Genomic DNA, 23,300 nt, shown 5'->3' on the forward strand with positions numbered 1-23,300 from the left:
TCCCCTTGAATAACAAACTTAAATTTTTGCAGTTGTTGGAGGATATAGTGGAATCACTGGATTCCGTTGTATCATATTATGCCCATTTAGATGATGAGTTTTCTGAGATGCTCCAGATTACAATGGTGAATGAGTCTCTTATCCACATTCAGGAGGGTCCTAAAGAACAGAATACAATAGAGGATTCAGTTAGTGTTTCTCGGGCTTGGACCACACTGGATTATCTTTTGCATTCTTCAAGAGCTATTTATCGTCAAAATGGTTACTTTTGGCTTGTTGAACTTCTATTTGCAGAAATAGTTAGAGAGAGCAATAGGATGAAAGTTCAAAATTTGCAACAGCAATTTGGACTTTTTGGAGTCTCTGAGAGATCTGATTCAGATCATTTTGAGGAGCAAAGCTTATCTCATGTCTCTTCATCTCTTCGATTACTATCTGGACTTTTGAAGTCAAAGTATAACTACATAAGATGGGGATTTATTTTAATTTTAGAAAGGCTTCTTCTTCGATGTCAGTTGTCAGTGTTGGATGAAAACAGAGCTCATGGTGAAGCAGATGGGAGGGAATATAGGCAGGTTGGTACTAATGGTTTATATGCAGAAGACAAAGCAAATGCAGTTATTGGTTTGATGAATGCAGCATTGTCACAAATATTTCTTGCAAATGAGACTGACAGAATCATGATTTTGAAGGTATACAAATATCTTTATGCTTTTATAATTAAATGTTTTAGGCTTTTAGCTAAAAAGATTTACAAACTGAGTAGTGGATTAAAATTTATTGAGATCCAGCAGGGAAAAATGTACATCAACAGTTGATAATGTTCTCTAGTCTTATAAATGATTCTGTTTTAAGTAGGTCTTAGTCGTGCCACTGAAGTTTAACATCCACATTCAATATCTCAACTCTCAAATTGTCATATGCTTTGCCTTGGTTCTTTCTTGTTCTATCATGTTCTTGTTCTATCATGTTGAGTGTGATGATAGCTATATAAGCTGCTTCTTGTGATAAAGTGTGGTGTTTCTAAACTGTCTCTAAACTTGTATTCTTTCAAAAATTGTAGTATGTTCTATTTTGATTTCTCCAATTTGCTTCTTTTCATCGGTTGCTTCAGAGTGCTTTTCTGGTTATGTCATATGTCCTCGTTAGCAAGCTGTTCATGCCATATTATTAATTTGCATTGCTGTGTAGTGTGATTATCTGGTCCCCATTGGATCATGTCAACAGTCAGATTGAGCTTCTACACTTAACTTTCATCAGCTCTTTATGCTCTTTAAAATTTCACAAAGTACTAGTCCAGAAGTTATGTTTTTTCCAATGGAATATTTGGTAATATTTTGAATGAAATAAGGAATTTCATGCATAGTTACCTAAGGAGAGAAGCTTTTGCCACTGATGCTGCTGTGATATTTTAATCCATTCATATGAAGGTCTGAGCAAAATTAATCTCAGTTTAATTTTGGTTTTTTTGACAGATGTGTGATCTGCTTTTTTCACAACTCTGTTTGAGAATATATCCATCAATGGTGCCGTCTATTCAGAATAATGCATATATTAGAGATAACACCACATTTGGTAGTCTCACCAATAGCAGTGACGTGTATGATAAGTCTGATAACCTCTTGTTCAGGACAGACCAAGGGGAAAGGAATTTTGGAGATGGTAGACATTTAAACAGATCTGGATCTGGTTTTTTGCAGTATGGTTACAAATCAACATCAATGGCAGCACTGTTGTTGAGAGGCTATGCTGCAGCTCCCAGGCAACTGGTAGCTTGCATTCCTACAGCTCTTTTGTATTGGCCACTTATTCAATTGGCTGGGGCTGCCACAGATGATATTGCTCTAGGCATTGCTGTTGGTAGCAAGGGAAGAGGAAATATTCCTGGTGGTGCTTCTGACATAAGGGGAGCACTTTTATTGCTACTAATTGGTAAATGTACTACAGATCAAACTGCATTTCAAGAAGTGGGAGGTGAAGAGTTTTTCAGGTAATACTTGCTACTTTATAGGCCACTAAAAGTGTGCCTTCAGTGTTTAAAAAGCTTGTTTGAGGATAGATTTGTTGAACCATCTAATTGCACGTTTCTACTTTTTATGAAATTCTCTGCTCAATTTGCCTTATCCATTTTACAGGTCTTTATTAGATGATACGGATGCAAGGGTTGCATATTACACTTCTGCATTTCTCTTGAAGGTAAGATCTCTGTCACTTATTGTATCATATTGCATTGAGATTTAAGTCCAATTTATTGCACAAACTGTGCTTCCACTTGGAGTTTTATACCGGCTATTTGATCTGCAATATTTTCTGCAGAGAATGATGACTGAAGAGCCTGAAAAGTATCAGTCTAAGCTTCATGATATTGTCTTTAAAGCTCAACAGGTTCGTTTTGGAATTTGACTTGAAATCTTTGAAAAAAATATTGCAGACTACTGTAATAATTTTATGTTCTGAAGAATCCATTCAAATTTACATCCTTATAAACTGATGGAGCCATTGGAATCTCTCTCTCTCTCTCTCTCTCTCTCTCTCTCTCTCTAATATATAGTATTCTGAGAACTTATTTTTTTAGTCATTTTTGGTATGTAAATTGCTGGTTGAAATGTTAATTTGTGGATGATCGTCCTACAAGATCTGTTTTCATTCTTTGTTAAAGTGTTTTATGTTCATTTAGATACCTTGTTTTGCAATAAAGTAATTCTTATTTGTTTCTTCTTGCACCATCAGAGCAACAATGAGAAATTATTAGAGAATCCATATCTTCAGATGCGCGGTATACTTCAATTATCAAGTGATTTAGGCAGCCAACTGTCATTTTAGGAAAGTTAAACTGTTTCCAATCAGGCATCCTGGCCCTTTTTAGTCACGAGGGAAACTAAATTAGTTTGAGCTGGTATCTTTTATGATTATACAATAGAATCTACCAGTTGACTATAGAGCTTGCCAAATTGGTGAAGAGCATTCCAGCAGAAAATAACCATTTACAGGGCCAAATAACAATAAAGTTGCACATATCAAGGTACTCTAAGCAATTTTTTTTCTGAGGATATTGTCTATGCGGTTCATTCATTTTTTAGCAGTTTGTTCAGCAATGTTGGTTCAGACATCAAAGCTCCTAATCGGTTGTTATCTTTCAGGCACAGAATTATTGTGTTTGAAGATTAACACTTAAAGGAAAAGCAATTGGATCGGTTTGAGTTAATTTATTGATCTATCTTTGAAACATCATTGAAGCTATACAAGAAGTTGCACAGTTTCATTCTGCAGGTATTTTCTACCTTTGAGTTACTTTGTCTAATATTTACTCGATTACATGTAAATTCTTACTGCATTGGATTGGGATGATTAGAGTTCTAGAAAACTATAACCACTTTTGGCCGTTTGCAGCCGTTCAATTTTTTTATTTCCATTTTGTGTATTAGATATTTATACCCACACAATATATGGATAGTAAATGTACTATGGCTTTTTTGCTGTGTAAGAAAGTTGACAATGGAGGGATGTAATGGGTTATGTTGCAAGGTTTTATTTTATTTTTTGAACAATGCTTTGAGTTTGAACCTAAGACCTCCCATGTAGGAGGCTTGCAGCTAACCGCTGCAGTGTGGGATCATCCCCACGTTGCAAGGTTTTTGGTCCTGGCCTATGTTTATCTTTCGTAGTAATAAATGATAAATGCAAGAACATATGCAGGCAGACATGTTTTTTTGTCAATTGGATTTTGTTTGCGCAAATGTGAACAAAAAAAATTGTTCATTTTCTCCCCACATACGATTCTGAAATTGACTTCCAAGGAAATTCACTTTCATTAAGTTATATTAAGAGTATTTCCTGCTTGCTTGAGAACACATCATGAACCAGTTTTCATAAGCAGAGACTGGTCTTAGCATTGTCATCACCTATACTTTGGTTTTGAGAGCATATACCATTTTTTCAATTTTTAAAATGTTTAATTAAGTTTTGCTCTTTGTAATAGGTGTGTTCTCAGTGGCTTGGCACCACAGTATGTTGGAATAACATGTTTGTGATTTGTACACAATTCCAGTAGAGGCAGAATGGACGAGAATCTAGTGAACAGATTATTGAGGGAAATCGACCTTTGATTGTAACTGGCAGAATAAAGTTCCACATAATAAAGGAAGTGATTGTCATGGTTTGATACCATCTCTTTGTGGTAGATAGCTCTGCAATGCAATTTTCCAGCTTAAATAAGTTCAAATGGCTGGTTGGTTCAATGACATAAGTAGGTTGTGATAATAGTTAATTGTGTTTATACAAATTTTCTAATGCAGTATGAGTCAAAGTGTACCAGTTCAGTGTTCCCGATGCCATCATTTATCATACTGGAGAGTTGTACAAATATCTATTTGCGGTGGGTCTCATTTTTGCAATATTGTACAGTTGATTTATTTCACCATTTTTTAAAGAAAAACAATAATCCTGCTCGAGTTGCTCCTGCAATATCTTATGCCTATGTAATAAGGCTCAGGAGCACAGGCATATGATTTTGGCATCTTATCTCTGTAATTTTATTTCTTGCCTATTTTTTTAGTGTGGACATTCTCTTATATTGATTTCATTCTGTATGTATGATGCACAGATGACAAGCAAAGGTTTTTGAATTCATTTTATGAAGGTTTGTTACATTATTTTATGTTACTATATTTTACCATAGTGCATTACTGATAAATTTTCCTTTTAGCATTGATGTTAGACACTACTGTAGATTATTTGCAAAATTTAATGACGTTTGATCCATACATGCATTTTTACATAAAAATAAATTAAAATTAATCAGTGTTCCATGGGAATGTGTTCCCCCCAAAAAATTCCGTGTCTCCTGTATGGGATGTTTCTGAGACTTGGGGACTTGGGGCAAACATCCCCCCACTGCACCACCACCTCAGCCACCTCCGCCGGGGGTGCCACTAGGTCGCTTGCTGTATGGCACATGCCATTATATACTGATTGCAATCTTTAACTTTGTGAAAATTAGTTTGCCTTTCATGGGGCACTTTCAGAGATGTTATATTGCAGATTTTGCCTTGAAGCAGAGTAGCTGGAAACTTCTTTGTCCCACCTTGGGCATGCGTATCCACGTATCCCTGTATCCGTTCTAGTATCTGAAACGGATAAGTATCCGATACAGCCCGGATACACGTCAAATACTGTACCCTCACGTGTGTCCAAAAAACCATGATAGATACTATGTGATTTGATTTTTTTAAAAAATTGACATAAATCTTCCTAAATTTAATTTTAAAAAACTTCATTTATGCATTTTTAAACAAAACCTAAACCAAATGAGAAAGACAAATGAAATGTTTTTGTATTTCAGTGACTCATTTTTTGGGTTATCTTCCAATGCAACTCTACTATTTTTGCATATTGTAAAATGTTAAATTAACTTATATTTATTTATGTAGCAGTTGTGTCTATATTGCTTTTGAAGTAATGAAAGTTTCCTCGAATAACTTAGAAAATTGTGTTAAATATGTGTGTGTTTTTTATGAATGAAGTATCCAGCTGTATCCATATTGGGGTTCTTAAAAAATGGCTGTATCCGTATGATACTATATCCGTATTTGTATCTGTATCTGTTTCCATGCAACTTTGCCTTGAAGATTTCAATCGACCTCAATTTGTATATCAGTGCCACTCCCCCATTGCCGCTTCAACATCCTCTTGCTGTCCCCAAATTTAGGCCCTTGGTCCCCCATCTCTGATATCCCTCCCCACGACCTTGCGTCCCCCGTCAGAAAACTCTGTGGAACTATGTAAATAATTGAAAGCATCAATATTGACACTCTCACCCTTGGTTATGATATAATAAATGAGATTCATGTAACTGGAGATCATCAATGACCGCCAACTCGAATGTGAAAAATAACATACGAAAGACAACCCAAAATTGCAGTTACATCTTTTATTTCTTGTAAAATAAATTAAACTGAGAAGGCAGGCACTATGAACCCCTACAGAATAATTTGTTGGAAAAGCATTATAAAACACCTTTGAAATTTTTGCAATATAGACCAGCTATTCAAATAATTAATGAGACGTTGCAAACATATCACTTTGACGCTGTGTCCAAGGTTGTTTCAAATGATAGTGTGACATTCATGCACCAAGGTCGGATTACTCGAAAACAGATTTAGAAAACAGATCGGGCACAGCTTTCCAGAAAATGAAATAATAATAATGAGAGGTAGTTGACCATTATTTTAACAATTTATTTATCTAAGGGTAATTGGAAAGCAGTCGACACAAATGCTTGCTTTATACAACCGAAAATATCAACATACATGGGAAAAGGATCAAAGGCTAAACGACAGAAAGAAAATGCCCGGTCTCCAATAATACACATGGTACAATGGAAGGTATGCAAGGAGGGTATTTGGACAATGGAAAAGATGAAGATGCAAAGACAAATATTATGAAAATAGTAGACCGTATGTTAAGATTTGTGAAGAGGGAATTTTGAATAAGTGCTTAATGTATAATTTGCTGTATGCCCTCCATCCAAATGTACATAATAATTTCCAATTCTAATTACCAGTTACGATTCACTCGCAATCTCCTTTATAATTTATTGCCACAAATATGAAAATTTATAAAAAAGTTATTTTAGTCACTATAAGCTTGACAAATTTTGTTTACTTAATGCTTTACTCAATATTGTAACACCATTCATAAATGTAGTTTGTTTTGTTCGGTGTTGAAAAAATCTTTTTTACCAAGGAAGTGTTCAACTTTGTAAAAGACTTGTGATGGTGCATGTGGTTAAAGATAAAGAGAAATCTTTTCTCCCCTTACCAATTTTATGAGTATCGATTAGCTTCAGGCATGATCATTGTTTGAAGATATCTTGAATTTTTTGGATTCACTTGATATATTATTGTTTGAAGATATCAATTATCCACAATCCATTATACTTCTTGAATTTTTTGTATTCAATTGATATATTTTTGCACACTCTGTGATCCATCATTAGGATGTTAGAAGTAGAGGATGACTCGTGTTATGTGTGTGTGTATGTGTGTGTGTATATATGTGTATATGTATGTCTGTGTGTATGTATGTACTTACTTTTCTTCCATTTCAGACATATTTGTAGGAAAGAAATAACATGCTCCTACTATTGAAGTCCAAGGAAGAGTTGAGGGAGAGTATAGGGTATAGACTTTTTGTAATTATAGTTTTAGTTTTACCGAGATTTACCACCAGTCTTGATTTGAGTGTTTTTACTATCTGCAACAATTTTTAAACTCTACAAGATGGATGTTATTTTGAACATGCTTTACAATATAATATAATGATAGTGAAGACAATACACTAACATCTAACATTTTTTTGATTTTTTAAAATTCATTTGTACATATTTCAAAGAGTGTCAGGGTTAAGATGATACTCACAATCCATTTATGTATGATTGTATTTCAATGAGAATAATAAAATATTTATTTTATATTCATATATTATACATATTAGTTTGGATGAAAATTATTAACCTTCTACAATATAAGATTTTTTTTTTCTTCAGTGAAATGTTAGGTGGTTATGATTATAAATAGTTATAATGTTTATTATGTATTCAACAATTTAATATATGTATATTTTAAAGGTCTATTTATGAGGTAAAATTGTTTAAATTAGAGTTGAATTATGGTTGAAATTGAAAATAACATTCTAATTGTGATTTAAATTGTACCTTGTAACTTCAGCGAAAGCACTGCAAGGTCTAGGCTCAAGGAACTTAGGTTGGTTCAAATTGATGAAGTGAGATATAATTAAGGTACTAGCAATTTGGACCAATTGAAAAGAGTAAACCATCAATGTTTTGGTTATATAAAGTCAACTAAGGTCTTCCTCTTAGATACTTGAATAGGACAACTAAAGAGAATGAAAATCAAGATCATCATATTGCTTAGCTATAGCTTGTAATGCAACTAAAGATGTAAATTAAGATTAATATGAAACTATTTCTTTTCTACCCAAGTGTTTCTAAAAAGGATACATAAAATGATTAAATAAGTGAATGAGGACAAGACCTTAATATTTGGCAAATATGATTATCAAAAAGCCTATTCAAATTGGTAAAGGTATAATTTAAAATAACAACAAATGTGTTCATTTTAAAGCACAACCAATTTATAAAAGGACCAATATTTTATATATTGGTGACATAGTCAAGAACCAAAGAGATGGACAACTATACTTTTAACTAGAAGGCTAATAATTAAAAGTGAACCATAGGAAAATAGAGAATTGGAATCACACAAAAAATCTTAATAGTCAACTATTTTACTCAAGTACAATACACGTAGTCAAAATACTTCACATGAGAGCATTATTTAATAATCAATCAATGAACAACCACTCTCATATATTATTGATCAACATGTTTAACATGTGCTACAACAAAGACTAATAAAGAGTAATAACCAATTGACAAATATGGTCTTAGAAATGAATTAATACTCTTCTAAAATTTCTTGCCAATTATGTAGATATTCATATAGTAGAGAGGATATCTACATTATAAACAACTTATTTAGACAAAATTTAAATAACAGAAGACTTTAGACTTGAACTACAATCTTTGAGAATAAAGAAAATATTGATTAGAGGACACATACAATTTGGCAAAAATACCATTTCTCTTAAAAAAAACAAAATGTATATATCAATGATTTCTATTTATATTTCTCCTTTGCCATGCACCTATTCAAATATGCATCACTGGACATGCTCCAAAACAAGATTGTGTGATGATCCTAATATTATATATTCCTAAGTATAATAAGAATAAGCACTTGTGGCATGCTTTAACCCTAACATAAATATTAGTTAATACACTAATCCATTTGATTTCGGAAGAAGGGGTATTGTCCCTACATAGTTGAGCCTATAAATAAGAATTAGAAATCCCATAGCATCATATAATCAAATATTGAACTCATATATTATAATCTAATTATTGGGAATCACCTTCTTGAAGTGGTCTACTATATTTCAAGAAATATCATAACAAGTGATATTAGAGCTACGATTTGAGCCACCATTTGTGTTTCCACCATAAGCTCCAAACGAGTATGAATTTGGATTTAATTTGTTCTTGGTTTTAAAGTATATATTAGATAAGCTCTCAAAATAAATTTCAAACTTTGAAGATATTTTTTTTGAAGGTTATTGATATATTTTGTTTTTATTTAATTTTTTCTATAAGCAACAATTTTTGGAAGCTTATCAAACAATAGATAGGCTTAGTTCTTCGTATTTTTTCTTAATTTAGTGGTCAAATTTTGGTCCAAACAAAAACATCAAATTCTCTCACACAAAATACTTTCTTGCCTTAATAAATCTTAAAATAAAAATATAATTAAAGCCATGTCATATTTAGGATTAGAGCACCTTTCTCCAAATACAAAATATAATGACTCATTTTATTTTCCACCACCTAAAATCGAGGAAAGAATTCCACAAGGACATGAAACAATGGTACATTTCATTAAAGACTAATAGTTTGACCCATTTATAAAATCTTTGAATCCTCTATCTATCTATCCATAATTTTATATATCTAGATATGATCCCATCATGAGGAGATGGAACTTACTTATATCCATAATTAGGAGGAGATGTCACTGACTTCTATCCATCATGAGGAGGAGGAGGAGATGTCACTTCCTTCTATCCATAATGAGGAGGAGGAGGAGATGTCACTTCCTTCTATCCATAATGAGGAGGAGTCATTTGAGAGAAGGTTACAGAGGAATTATTATTAGAATTAAAGTCCCAAAGAAAACACCAAGGCGGGTACAATACTAATAAACCAAATTAGGGGTTAAGAGAACCTTTTTAAGATCAAGAATCATACCTACCAAGAATAAACATTCAGAAATTTGATGGTAGAAATATAATTTCATGGATATGATTCATAGAACAAAATTTTTTAAACTTCACAATATACTGAATAATTCCATGGTCGACATAGCTTTACTATATTTAGAATCGGGACTTTACCAATGCTATAAATGGAAGATGAACGATAGACAAGGACAAATTTTCAATTAGCAAGAATTTATTAAAGAATTAGCAACCTTCTATGAACAAACATCCATTGGAAGCTATTTTACCTAGCTTAAGAATTTAAAACAAATAAGATCTATAGATGAATGTAATGTTGAGCATTTGAGATTTGGACTTCGAGCTCCCAAGGTGACACCTTCCCAAAGGCTACGATTGTACATCAATGGACTTAATGACCAAATTCAACATGATATTTGTCTGTTGGAACCTTGTATCTTTAGGAAATTTTTACAACTTGCATTACATGTTGAGAAACAAAACACCACCAAAAGTAAAACAGTGAGAGTAATTGATAAAAATGTGACCGATCCTATGCAAAAATATGGACAAATTATTTAGCCTAAGAGAAACTAGTAAGTTCTCTCCTTAAGAATAGATAGAGAAAGAGACAAAATCATATGTTTGAATTGTGATAACAAAGGGTCAAGGAGTCATAAGTGTTCTAGTAGTGAGAAAACAAATGAGGTTGAAGAAGTACTTGTAATAGAACTAAATATAAAACTTAAGAATGAGGATTCTAAGGAAAAAGAAAGGACTGCTATCTCCCTATATGCATTGAATGGAATAAATACACCACAAGAACTTAAAAATAGCCGGTAATATTGAAAATAAAAATGTTAAAGTGTTGGTTGATAGTGGTAGCACACACAACTTATTTATAAAGGGCCAGTTTGTGATCTCAATTGTTTTATGTATCCAATCTCTAATTTTGAAGTCATAATAGCCTATGGAAAACAACTCTCTTGTGATGGTAAATTCTATTTTATTGAACTATGAATAGAAAATTATCAATTAGATTAAGATATGGTTGCTACCCTATTAGGTGTGTAATGTAGTTTTTGGTGTGCAATGGCTTAAACAATAAGGAGCAATATATTTCACTATTCAAGACTTATCCAGGAATTTAGTACACATGAAAAAAGTTTAAACGTTTGGGGATACAAGAACCACCAAGTGTAATAATTAGCTCCCATAGGATGAAGAAATTGTTGAAGGAAGGTTCTTATAATATAGGATCTCGGTTACATTTTATAGAAGCAAGAGATATGACAACTCAAGACTAGACAAAAATTCAAATCATTGAATACCCTATACAAGTATTTGACAATTCAAGGTTGCACTTCTAATTAGATACTGTATGCCAAAAATGTGGTCTTCAACTTGCAAGAAGAAAAACACTTCAAACACATTAATGAAGCATTGCATTAGAGTTAGAAATCATACACAAGTTAGTGGATTTAAAACTCCTAAAATCGCCTCATTGTCCTCTATCTCTAAAGATCTTCAAGATTCAAGGTGGCCCTCACTTGGAAGAGCACTTGATCTCTTAGATGACAACCTAGAGAACGAGATTTTAGTGATGTGTTAAGGTCAAAATCGATGCAAGATAGGATCTTAGCTAAGATAGGATTTTAGTGATGTGCTAAAATCTTAGCTAAGATGAGATGATGGACGAAGATAGGATGCAAGATGCAAGATTGGATGATTAAGATGTTATGTATTCCAAATTGAAGACTAGATGATGCTATATGAGTTAATTAAACTAGACGAGTATAAAATACTATGAGATGATATGCAATTGACTTGATGATATGCCACACGCTTTGTGGGTTACCCAGTTCGAAAACTTGAGCAACATCGGAAAAGAAGGTGATAACTTGTAGAGAAACAGAGCAAACAACCCATATCCGAAGATGGGAGGAGACCTAAGGTGGGAAGAACCAGACAATATGTCGACTTGGAAAGCGATGCCTAAAGTCTGGGCGAAATTGGAGAAGGGCTCTCTTACCAGCTTCATGGAGAAACTTGAGGACTATGACAAAGGTAGGGTTAACTTAGCTGTTTCCAAGATTTCCGAAAACTGGTCTAATGACTCTTTTAAACTTTACGGAGTTAAGTTTAAGTTGGACGCTGGGCTCATTTCTACTATGACTGGAATGCCCCACTCTGGGCTTAATTTCTTTCAAGACCTTAAGGTCTCCAACAACGCGGTTAACCTATTCTCGCGAAAAGAGAAAGAGAGCTAAAATTGGCAAGGCTACTGGGAGCTACTATGAAGCTGCAAACATCAAGAAGTTGTGGGGCTAGGTTCTGAATGCAATTATGGAGTACATCACGGTTGAAGGCCGTTTTTCTAGGGCCCACACCTACCACTTCATGCTCTTAAACCATTTCAGACACGACAAAAAGGTGTCCTTGCCATACTACCTCTTTTGGTCCCTCAACAAACACAGGACTAACCCTTCCAGCCCGATTCTCCACTCCGGGCTTCTGCTGCTCATCTATGAGCATTGCAAAACCCTCACCCTGCTGGAGAATAAGAGGATTTCCGCCTCTCCGGGCAAGAGAAAGATGGAAGAGGGAGAAACTAGCAAGGAGAAGGCGTCCTCTAGCAAAAAAAGGAAAAGCGTCCCTGGGTTGGAAACAAAGGACATTGTCAAGGAAAGCAGTGGAATGGAGACGGACGACTCCAACGGTGAAGATAGCTAGAAAGACGAGGAGCTGGGTAACGAGGAAGAAAGTGACAATAATGAGCCTGGTCAAGAAAGCCCTACCCTCAGCGATCACCCTGGTAAGGACAACAACCATCTGATGGAAGAAGTGGAACCCAAGGATAACGAGGAAACTAGAGGGAATTCTGAGAAGGAAATGAACAAAGACTCTGAGAAGGACCTGACTGAGGATAGGGATAGTGGGGACAAGGAAAGTGCTAGTAAAGGGCTTATCCTGGATAACCTCAAGAAGCTCTCTGAGGCCAGAATGGATTTCGATGGATTGACCTACGAGACCCTGAAAAACCTGGATAAGAAAGGGATTAAAATAGATGAAAAGAGGGAGGATGAAAACAAAGATCAGATTAATTGGAAGCAGGAAATGGAGAATAAGGTAAAATCACTGGAAGAGGGAAATGAAGCGATGAAAAATCTGATGGGAGTTATCCCAAGTATCCTCTCTACTGTCATTAAAAACCTGGAGAACATCGCCAAGGTCATTGATCATACTTGCACTCCTAAACCGGTCGTGGATCTTGACCTGGAAGAAGAAACCATCTAGACTGGAAGTGGTGATGCTAATCCAGTGGGCGGTACTGCGAAGAGAACTAGGGCCAGTATCAAGAAAGCTATGGCTACATCAGCAAAGGATCCCCCCAACCTCAAAGACAACATCAAAGAGCTGTATGATATCAGCAACACCCTGGCTAAAGCCCTGGAAAAAATCTAATTGCTAGAAGGCCTGCTGGCTTTTTGGGGCTTTTTTGGGTTTTCTTCGGTTTTCGCTAGTTTTTTGTGGTTTCTGTTCTTTTCTGTTTCTCGTAGCTTTGCTGTTTAAGTTCTGTTTGTAAAGGGTTTCGGGCCCCCTTCAAAACTTGCTTTTTCCTTAATAAAAAACTAGATGATATGCTAAAATGAAGCTAAAACGCTAATGGTAATGCTAAATGGCTTGGATGCTTGGAGATGGCTTGAATGCTTGAACATGACAAGATGAGCTCCTTAACCTACAAAATGACTATAATTTAGATGCACAAGATTGAGATATGAATTGAAGGAGAAATGGGCTCTATTTATAAAAGATTTGGAGAATTGGATGGCCAAGATTGAATTGGCTTAAGGAGGGTCAAGATTGAAAGTTATCGATCCATGTGAGATTTTCAACCCAATCCCATGTTGACAAGTGTCACAATGAGATTGTTTGAGAGGAGAGGGAGGAGGCATTAAATGCTTTAGAAGACTTAATGGTTAATCCCATGTGGGCAAATTCATGGAATAAAGCTTTTATCCAATGAATAAAGATATTGTCCAATGGACAAAATCCTGTGCAAAGCTCAATGTGTTGAAAATGTGAAGTTTTGTAAGAGCATTAAAAGCTCTTTGGAGACCTTGGAGGTTATCTTGTTGGAAGTTAGATAACCTTCAAGACTTTTGTGAGAGTCCTACAAATTTGGGGAACTCAATAAAGTTAGCTTGTTGAAAAGATAAAACTTTAAATGCAATTAGAATTCTTTCTTCCAAAATTAGAAGTGACTTCCCCAAAATTTAGGGATGTGACCATGATAGAAGAATTAGACTAATTAAGTGGGTTTTGAGAGGTTATAGAAGAATGCTTAGGAAGTTAATGGAAAATGTAGGAGAATGCAAGTGGGAGAAATAAGAATTCTTAATTAAAATAAAAAGATTTATTTCAACTAAAAATGCAACTTGCATTTGGATAGATATTTAAATAAATATTAATTTATTTAATTCTGAATGTGAATTTTGGATTTTATTTAAATAAATCTTAATTTATTTAAATGAGAAAAAGGGGGATAAAGCATTAAATGCTTGAATACTTTGAGGGAAACCATTAAAGGCTTAAGAAGACTTTAAGGGAAACCATTAAAAGTTTGAGAAGACTAAAGAAGTTGGCCATTAAAGGCCTGAAGACTTTAAGAGAAGCCATTAAAGGTTTCAAGTGGGTGGGGATAAATAGGATTTCAAATAAATAATTAATTTATTTAAAATTGTGGTGCAACTTACATTTGTAGGAAAATGCAAGTGGGTGGAGGAAAATAAGATTTTTTAGATAAAATAAAAGATTTATTTTAGCCAAAAGGAGATGCAACTTGCATATGTTGTAAAATGCAAGTGGGGTGAGGGAAATAGGGATTTTTAATTAAATGTTGAATTTAATTAAAATGAAAAAGGGGATTTTAATTAAATGTTGAATTTGATTAAAATGGCTAGAAAGGGATATTTAATTAAATGTTGAATTTAATTAAAATGGCTAAAAGGGGATATTTAATTAAATGTTGAATTTAATTAAAATGGATTAGATAGAAGAAAGGGGGAATTAATTAAATCTTTAATTTGATTAATGGTTGATTAGAAGAAAAGGGATATTGGTTAAACCTTAGTTTAGGTGGATTAGGGTAGTTAAACAAATATAAATTCATTTAATCAGTCGTGCAAGTTTTAGGTGTCTACATATACCATAATCATGATATTGAGTTAATACCAGGAAGCATTTTTTTATTCCAAACAATGTACCTATATATTCCTTATGATCATTCTTAACAAAAAGGATGATCCATTCCACCTGTTAAAGGAATCTCCCTCCCTAACAGAGATGGAATTGTTAATATTCAATTTGTAGATGACACTGCAATTTTGCTTAACCTAGAAGAGGATAACCTTGATGCACTTTTGAAAAATATTGAACTCTTCTGCCTAGCATCTGGTAGTAGAATTGCTTTGCATAAATCTAGTCTTCTTGGCTGGGAGGACGACCCCCCATGTTGGTTCTCCAAATTCTCCCTCAAGTGGTTGGGCCCAAGACAAATTGTCAGATATCTTGGCATCCCATTTTCTATTCTACCAAATCTGAAGGAGATGTGGGATTGGGCAAGAAACAAAATTGATAAGAAGCTCTCCAAATGGAACACAAATTTTCTTTCCCTTGCCTGAAGATTCCAGGTGTGTCAAAAAATCCTTGCATCCTACAATATATACTTCTCCTCTGCTTGGCTTTTTAGCAACTATCAATTCAACCATATCCAAAAGAAGACCAGAGACTTCCTATGGTTTGATGGTAAGGGAACTAAGAAACAACATGCAGTCAAGTGGGAGTGGTGTACTATGCACAAGTTATTTGGTGGTATGGGGTTGAAAGATTTGAAGTTGCAAGGAATAGCTCTCGCTTCTAAATGGATACTTAGGGCCATGGAGGGTAGTGAACCCTGGAAAGTTCTTATAAGGCACAATATTCAGAGCTCTGTTCCTAAGAAGGAAAAGAAATGGAAAGATCTTCCCATATTGGACCTTCTTATTGGAAACTTTGATGTGGCTCCTACAGGGTCTGATATCTTTAAATCATTATGGAAGGCTTGGGGCTATGTGAAACATTTGGTTAAGATCAGTATAAATGGCAATACACAGGGACCTCTTGCTACTAACAGATCAATATGGTGGAATGTCTATCATAATGAGAAGCCTTTGGCCATTCTTCAAGGATGCTCTGCCATGAGGTGGCACAATTAGGGCATCAGATGTTTTGAGCATATTTTTGATAATGGTCATCTGATTTCTTGGGAGGATCTATCTCTCAGGTTTGGTATTCCCCTCTCCCATGGCATAACTTATAAGATTCTTAAGGCAACTCTCTCCCCTGTTCTCTCCCTTCCTTTTGCCCCCCTTTTGCACTCCCCCACCTTTACCTTATGTTGGACTGATGGTACCCCTCTCCCTTCCCTTAAAGCTAAAATCATTTACTCCTTCCTCACCGAGTCTGACTCTATATTCTTGCACTTAAACAAATGTTGGGTCCTAAAATGGGAACCTAAGGTTTGGAAGGACATCCTCAATAGATTCTGGATGGGACCTAATGAACCTAAAAAGAAGTTCTTTGGTTGGTGTCTGTTACTGAATAAGCTTCCTCTAAAGGATAATGATGGTCTTTTTTTCTACTGTAACATCTGTAGAGTTCCTGAAACTGTGAAGCATGTTTTTTTTGAATGCCATTTTGCGAAAGAGATATGGAGATTATTTGGTTTCAATTTGGAATTTGCTTCTTTTGCTTTCATTGATGTTGTTCTAGGCTATATCAAGGGCTGTAGGAAATTAGCAAACATCTTTTGGTCTTGTTTTTCCTTGGAAATTCTTTGGCTTATATGGAAGTTTTGTAATGATGACATTTTTAAGGGCAATTCCAGGCACCTCACCGAGTCTCTTAGGAGACTCATTTTTCACTCTGTATCTGTGTAGGTTACAATTGTTCTAAAGATTGATGTGGGCAAATTTGACAAATGGATTGAGGATGGATCTACTACTGTCTTTATTCGTGAGCTCTCACATGGATTTACCTGGGAGAGAGATGACCTTGGCAAGGCTGCCTTTGAGCAAGCTTTGATGTCCTTTATGCGACATCTGGAGCACAGGAAGATCTGGCTGGATGCTATTCAGGAGGAAGATGAGCTGATCCGAGACCACACTACACATTTAGATGGACGAGTGGAGGTGTGGATGGAAGGGAAGTTGGGTTGGATTGCATGGATCCCTCCATTGGGAGACAACACCTCACCAGATACTGACCTGCTGTTCCTATAGCTTTTGTTTCATATTTTTTTGCCTATTGTCCCAGGATGTAGCTCTTTTTTGCATATATATTTGTAAACCTGATGTAACTGTTTGGCTCTGCTGTGACTTTGCACCTTGGAGGTGCCCTTAAACTGTATTTTTTTTGTATATGCACCTTTTGGTGCCTTTGCTATTGCTAGGCACAATCTGATCAGATACTTTGTATTGGTGTTCTATGATATTTAATCCAAAAAAAAAAGGATGATCCATGGAGAATGAGCTCACATTACAAGGGGCTAAACAAGATCATTTGTAAAGAAATGTTTGACATTTCTCTTACTAGTAAAGTAGGAGACACTGAAATCTATGCAAAACAATCCAAAGGTGTCTTTAGAGTGAAAGAAGTAGAGGGAAATGTGTGATAGGTCAATGATGAACCACTAGTACCAAACTGGTACGTAGAGGGGGGGGTGAATCAGTACAAACACAAATACAGTCAAAAATCGGTTTGACAACAAATGCTCCAAATGACTGACAAATAGGGATACCGGTAAAGCAGAGTGCAACTGGTAACATCCAGTATAGCTCAATCAGTCATGAACCGGTCACTCAATAAGCTTCCCTCTTAGCTCAATACTACAGTATCATTATATTCTCATGCATAAACCAGTAAACTTGACCATCAGATCTTCACAACAATGAGTTCAATATGTTTTATAGAAAGGCATAAAACAGAGAACCTTCATGTGCTTAATAGGTAAAACAAAGCATCACAAGACAGAAGCATTTCACATGACACACATATTTTTCACGTGGAAACCCAACTGGGAAAAACCACGATGGGGATGAATACCCATAAGTTGCATTTTGAACTCTTTAGAAGTCCGCTCTATTAGGAGCCTTGTCTGGTTAAGGACATTACAATAGGTTCTGGTAGGAACAGATCCTATTAAGGATCACCCGGTTAAGGATTAAACCCAGTAGGGTCACCTTGTTAGAGGATTTCAAGAACTCAATAGCTGAAAGGATCTCCTAAGCTTCTCTAGCTTCTTAGAACTCATTAGCCTCGAGTTACCCAGTTAAGGGATTTGAAACAAGTCGGTTAAGACCACCCAATTTAAGGGATTTTGAATCAAGCTAGTTAAGGCTACCCTGTTAGGGGATTTTACAACTGTTGAAGTGGTTAGAGATCAACAGGTATTACAATGATCTGTTAACAACACTTAATGCTAATGCAAATCCGTTTAGGCTCCTCTTTTCCTTCTGCACATTCACTTTGCAGGTATCTCTTCTCTCCTTTGGTCTGGCAAGAATCATGTATCACTTTCCTTGGATACACACTCACAATTTTTGCCAACAACCTTAGAAAGAAACCCAACATTGACCTTATAGGAAACATACAGGTCGGTAGCAAAAACCCTAAACCCTAAACCTGTTAGGTTAAGCAATTCAAACGGTTCGATCCTGGCCGTTGAATCATGCTGCATTAAATGCAACAATCTTGAATCGATCTCAAGACATTCTCCATCGACCATTATCCACCGTTTTCATGGCGGCTAATAACCCATCACGCGTTATCACCGTTTGACAAATTTCGCTCATTCCCGAGGTAGATAGGAATAGTCATCTTCATGCAAGATCCTTCACGCACACAAAGCTTACGTGTCAACATGATCTATCCTTCATCATACTGCTAACTCATCACACAAAGATCACTAATTGAGTCACACAGACTTGAGGTACTCCAACTGGAAACCCCGAAGTGGAAGCTACCTACCAACCGGTAGTCATACAATGCTTCCATGTGCCGGTTCCCATAACTACATGCTGGTTCACCTTGAACAAATATGCCGCTTCACTTTCCTTGAACAAATATGCCGCTTCACTTATCACATGTGCCGGTTCACACTATGTCCCATATTGACATCAATGACAACATACAATATCATTATGTCTTCATGCCGATTTACATAATGCCAACAATGTGATGTCACCTAAAGGTGTTAAGATGGATCTTAAGGAGATAGCTTTTTGAAGACTAACAAGATACAATAGAAGATTTGTTCATAAGAACTATTTCTTTTGGGAAGGTATTAATGTGAATGTCCAAAAATTTGCAGATAAATATTTGATATGCCAACAAAATAAAGGGGAAACAATAGAGAGTCTAGGCATCTTACGAATATTAGATATTCCAATATAAAATGGGGAAGAAATATCAATAGACTTCATTGTGGGGTTGCCAAAGTCAAATAATCTTGATTGTTATGGATAGACTCATTAAGTATACACATTTATGTGGAGTATCTCATCCATTTCATTCAAGTACTATGGAAAAATTATTCATGCAAAATATACTAAGAATTAAAGGAATTTTCAATATTAGATTGTGAAATAGAGCCCTCACAATTCTTAGTCTAGTGAAACAATTCACTAATTGAAGATGCAACATGGAATGATGAATTATTCATATGAAATAGTTTAGAGTTTCTAAGCATTGAGGACAATGTTTTGTGAAGGGTAAGGAAATTTTAGGATCCTAAGATCATATATTCATAAGAATAATAAGGATAAGCACTTGTGGTATGCTTAGTGTTAACATTTATATTATTTAATACACCAATCCATCTTAATTAGGCTGGAGGGGGTATGTTCTTACTGTTAGGAATTAGGAGTTGTACACCTTGTATAATGTTTATCTTATTATTATGTGTGTGATGCATTTAGGGGGACTGAGAGGTACATGCATCACTAGGAGTTAAAATTCTTGGGGCCACCTAATGTGTTGTATGTAACATTGAGAAATATATTTAATGTGGGGTTTGACATTGGGGAAATGTATTTAATTTAATATTGTGGAAATATTACTAAAGTAGAAACTTAGTACCCAATATTAAATGAGGGGTCAATAGTATTGTGTTCACATGGTTTTATCTTACCACTTGGTTGTATTTTTGTGAGATTATGTTTATATAAGAAAACACATGTTTTGTGGTAAGGTTGACTAGGTGAGTGGGTTGTCATATTATTGAGCCATTCTAAGGAGTGTATATGTGAAGCATGGCATGGGATGCGTGGATTCATGGTTGGACACATGGAGGATGCAACATGAGTGAGGTTTGTTGTTTCAAAAGTATTCATTGTAACTTTGTAAGTACATGCATTATTTATTTGTTGGATTATAAGATGAAGTATCGATGCTTTTGGAAGTTGAGTTTTTTCCTTTTGAGGGTTTTTGTAGGGTATATCTTGTGTTATCTAGTGGCTTGTCTTCTATGTTTGGATAATGGTTATTTTGTAAGCTTGTATACATGTTTTTCTCTCATGGGTATGCAAGAAATGGATTAAAGAACTAGGCATTGATACATTATTTCTTACTAGGTGGTATTGGAGCTATTATGGTTAGATTTTGAGATTTAACCCTAACTTGAGTAGATTAGATGCAAATTTGAAGCCATGACTATGCAAGAAAGAGTTGAGACATTACAAGGTATGAAACAAGCTTGTATGTTATTATTTGTAGTTTTGGGATTATGGAGTTTGCAGATTTCTTGGGTTCATTGCAAATTTGGTGTTTGAGAAAAATAGGTCAAAAGGGTCCTAGAATGAGCTTTCATATGAGGGTTTTGTAGGGAAAATTTTTATAGATGGTCTCTCAAGACAAAACAAACCTCTCCATTGGATCCAAGTTGGTTGAGAAATGAAGATTGATAGAAAATTTGCCCTATTTTGGCTAGGTTGAAAATTATTTTTCTTTAACCTTTATAGCTCGGTCCTACAATCATACAACTCTCTGCAGATGCATGGTTGATAAATAAATAAAAATAATAGTACTCCATCAATAGTTTTGGAATATTTTCGTAAAAAAATTAAATAAAAAAACAATCATTTGAAAAAGTTGTGTAGTGTTGTAAATTGCACTCCTTTAATTAATGTTCAATTTCACACTCTCCTATCACTTATTTTAGTGTTTCCTACTCCTTTATGCATTATAGGACCTATTCTTGCCTTGAATTAGTCCTCAATTCAATAATTCAAGAAATATCCTCAAAATTGGGATATGACCATTGTAAGTTAGCCAAAAAGTGAAATTACCTTGTGAATCCTATATAAGACATTACCCTTAATTCATTTCATTATCTCTTCATAAAATTATCTAACAGTTTTATTTCAAGAGAAATTATTATTCTACAAGAGCATATCTGAGTTTAAGGAGCATTAAGCTATAAAAATTTGTCTTCAATTATATTTTCATGATAGATTTTGTGGTGATTTATCATGTTATTGCATCAACACATGGATGATTTATCCTAAGAGCATTGCATCATCAATATCATTAGTCATGAGGTAATAATGTTTCAATTTAGTATATCAATTAAAATTTCTATCTTTTTCCTAATTATCATTTCTATAGGGTTAATTGCAACCTAGGTTTTGATAGAGGCGAGCCCCTATACAACTCAACACCTTTTTTCTCTCCTTTTTTGCAGTTATAGGCTTAGAGATAGGGTTTAGGTTCAAATTTAGGATACATGAGCATAATACAAACAAAGAAAGAGGCAACGAGATCAAGTTTAGTATAAAAGTGGAGGACTAACTATAGTCTAGGTGTTTTGACCTAGAAGTTGACCAGAAGACAGTTTGGGAGCATCCAAGTTTAGTTAGATTCCTATTCTACACTCGAAGAGCTATCTAGACTAGAGTGTCTAGCCATAATGTATACCCATTTTGAGATCAAATTTCTATGATAGGTTCCTTTCTACATCCCCTTTTTAGTTTTGTACTGCAATGGTGAAAAATGGGATTGGGTAGTTTAGGACCTAACCCCACTCACACCCCACTTTCCTCCACACATTGGAATACAAAAGAGCCTAAGTAAGTGATTTAATTTGACTAACTCTTGTAAAAGAGAGTCAAGGAATACTCTTAGGGTTCCTATTCCTTTGGTGCCATGAAAGGGACATGAGTTGAATGTGTAATAATGACAAACTAAGCTAGAAAGATGAAGGAAATGACTAGGTAAACTGCAATAACAGAGAAATACAAAACTGAAACTGAGAGACAAAGTATAGAGATAAAGGGGAAATTTTGGTATGCACCTAATATCAAAATCTGGGCCGGATTGAGCTAGACCAGGGCGCTAGGCACTCTGGTCCCCCTTACTGTATTGAGCTGAACTTTTGGAATCTGCTTGCTAAAGCCTTGAGAAGCAAAATTGCTAAAGAATGCTAAAAAATGTAGAGGACTAGGATGCTAGGAACTCTTGTCCCAAGGATCTGGGGCCTCCTTCTAGACCTGGACCTATACCTGCAAATTCTAGCTTTCCCGGAGATCGTAGCTCCATCAGATTTCTGTACTTGCACCTGTAACTTGAAAAATGGTGTTTGGGTGGCTATATAGGGTTTTGCCTTAGTCAAACCCCTTGTTTTGGTGATTTCGACCTCCACAAATAGCCAATAAAATGTTGAAATGTGTGTGTCCTAGAATCTCATGTTTTTACCAGATTCTAATGAGCTAGAATGCAAAATTTAGAGTTCTACCCTATGTTGAGTACAAAATCTAAATATAAATGAGAATGCTTCAAATCACAAATGTAATAATGGATCTAAAGCAAGAATGTAAATCTGAAAACAAGTCTTGTGAAACTCATATTGAGATATGAAAATAACATGAAACCATACCAAACCCTAAGGGAGAGGTACAAGCCAATCAACAATCAGTGTTCTCTTATTATTCTTCAATATCTCCAAAGCTTTAATTGATGATGAAAATGGTTGATGAAGACTTGATTTTTTGATTGAAGGCTTCACATAACCTGCACTTTCACTTCACATGAGGCTCCTTCAATTGCTAGAGTTGTTGGATCCTTCAAATGAGATAAGGAAAGGCTATATGTATGAAACCCTAACTTTGTTTTTGATCATAGGCTGACCTAGAATTGATATTATTTTGCATGAAGATGGATTTAAATATTATAATAATTCCATAACATGATCCCAAAATTCGGGGAGGAAAAGTTGGGACCAGAATGTTGCGCTCTGGTCCAACTGACTCTTTTTTCCAAATTTTTAGGGATGCAAAGTATCATGATTATAAGGTGATCCCCAACTCGGTGTGACAATTCAAGGTTTTTAGATATGTGAAATCGGGCCTTGA

At 35.1% G+C, this 23,300-nt stretch overlaps 1 protein-coding gene across 2 annotated transcripts in view; it reads left to right on the forward strand.

Annotated features, from left to right (window-relative positions):
- Nucleotides 1–4,662, forward strand: part of LOC131026903 (uncharacterized) — a 96,021-nt gene extending 91,359 nt beyond the window's left edge. For both annotated transcript variants that reach the window (XM_057956915.2, XM_057956916.2), the window contains 7 exons: nucleotides 33–692; nucleotides 1,476–1,990; nucleotides 2,136–2,196; nucleotides 2,317–2,385; nucleotides 2,731–3,022; nucleotides 3,141–3,270; nucleotides 3,980–4,662. In XM_057956915.2, the coding sequence (XP_057812898.2) occupies nucleotides 33–692; nucleotides 1,476–1,990; nucleotides 2,136–2,196; nucleotides 2,317–2,385; nucleotides 2,731–2,823 (1,398 nt within the window). In that variant the 3' untranslated portion in view covers nucleotides 2,824–3,022; nucleotides 3,141–3,270; nucleotides 3,980–4,662. The remainder of the gene's footprint in view (nucleotides 1–32; nucleotides 693–1,475; nucleotides 1,991–2,135; nucleotides 2,197–2,316; nucleotides 2,386–2,730; nucleotides 3,023–3,140; nucleotides 3,271–3,979) is intronic.
- Nucleotides 4,663–23,300: the final 18,638 nt, after the last annotated feature.

The sequence above is a fragment of the Cryptomeria japonica genome, chromosome 1, assembly GCF_030272615.1.
Source record: "Cryptomeria japonica chromosome 1, Sugi_1.0, whole genome shotgun sequence".
NCBI classification, from domain to species: Eukaryota; Viridiplantae; Streptophyta; class Pinopsida; order Cupressales; family Cupressaceae; genus Cryptomeria; species Cryptomeria japonica.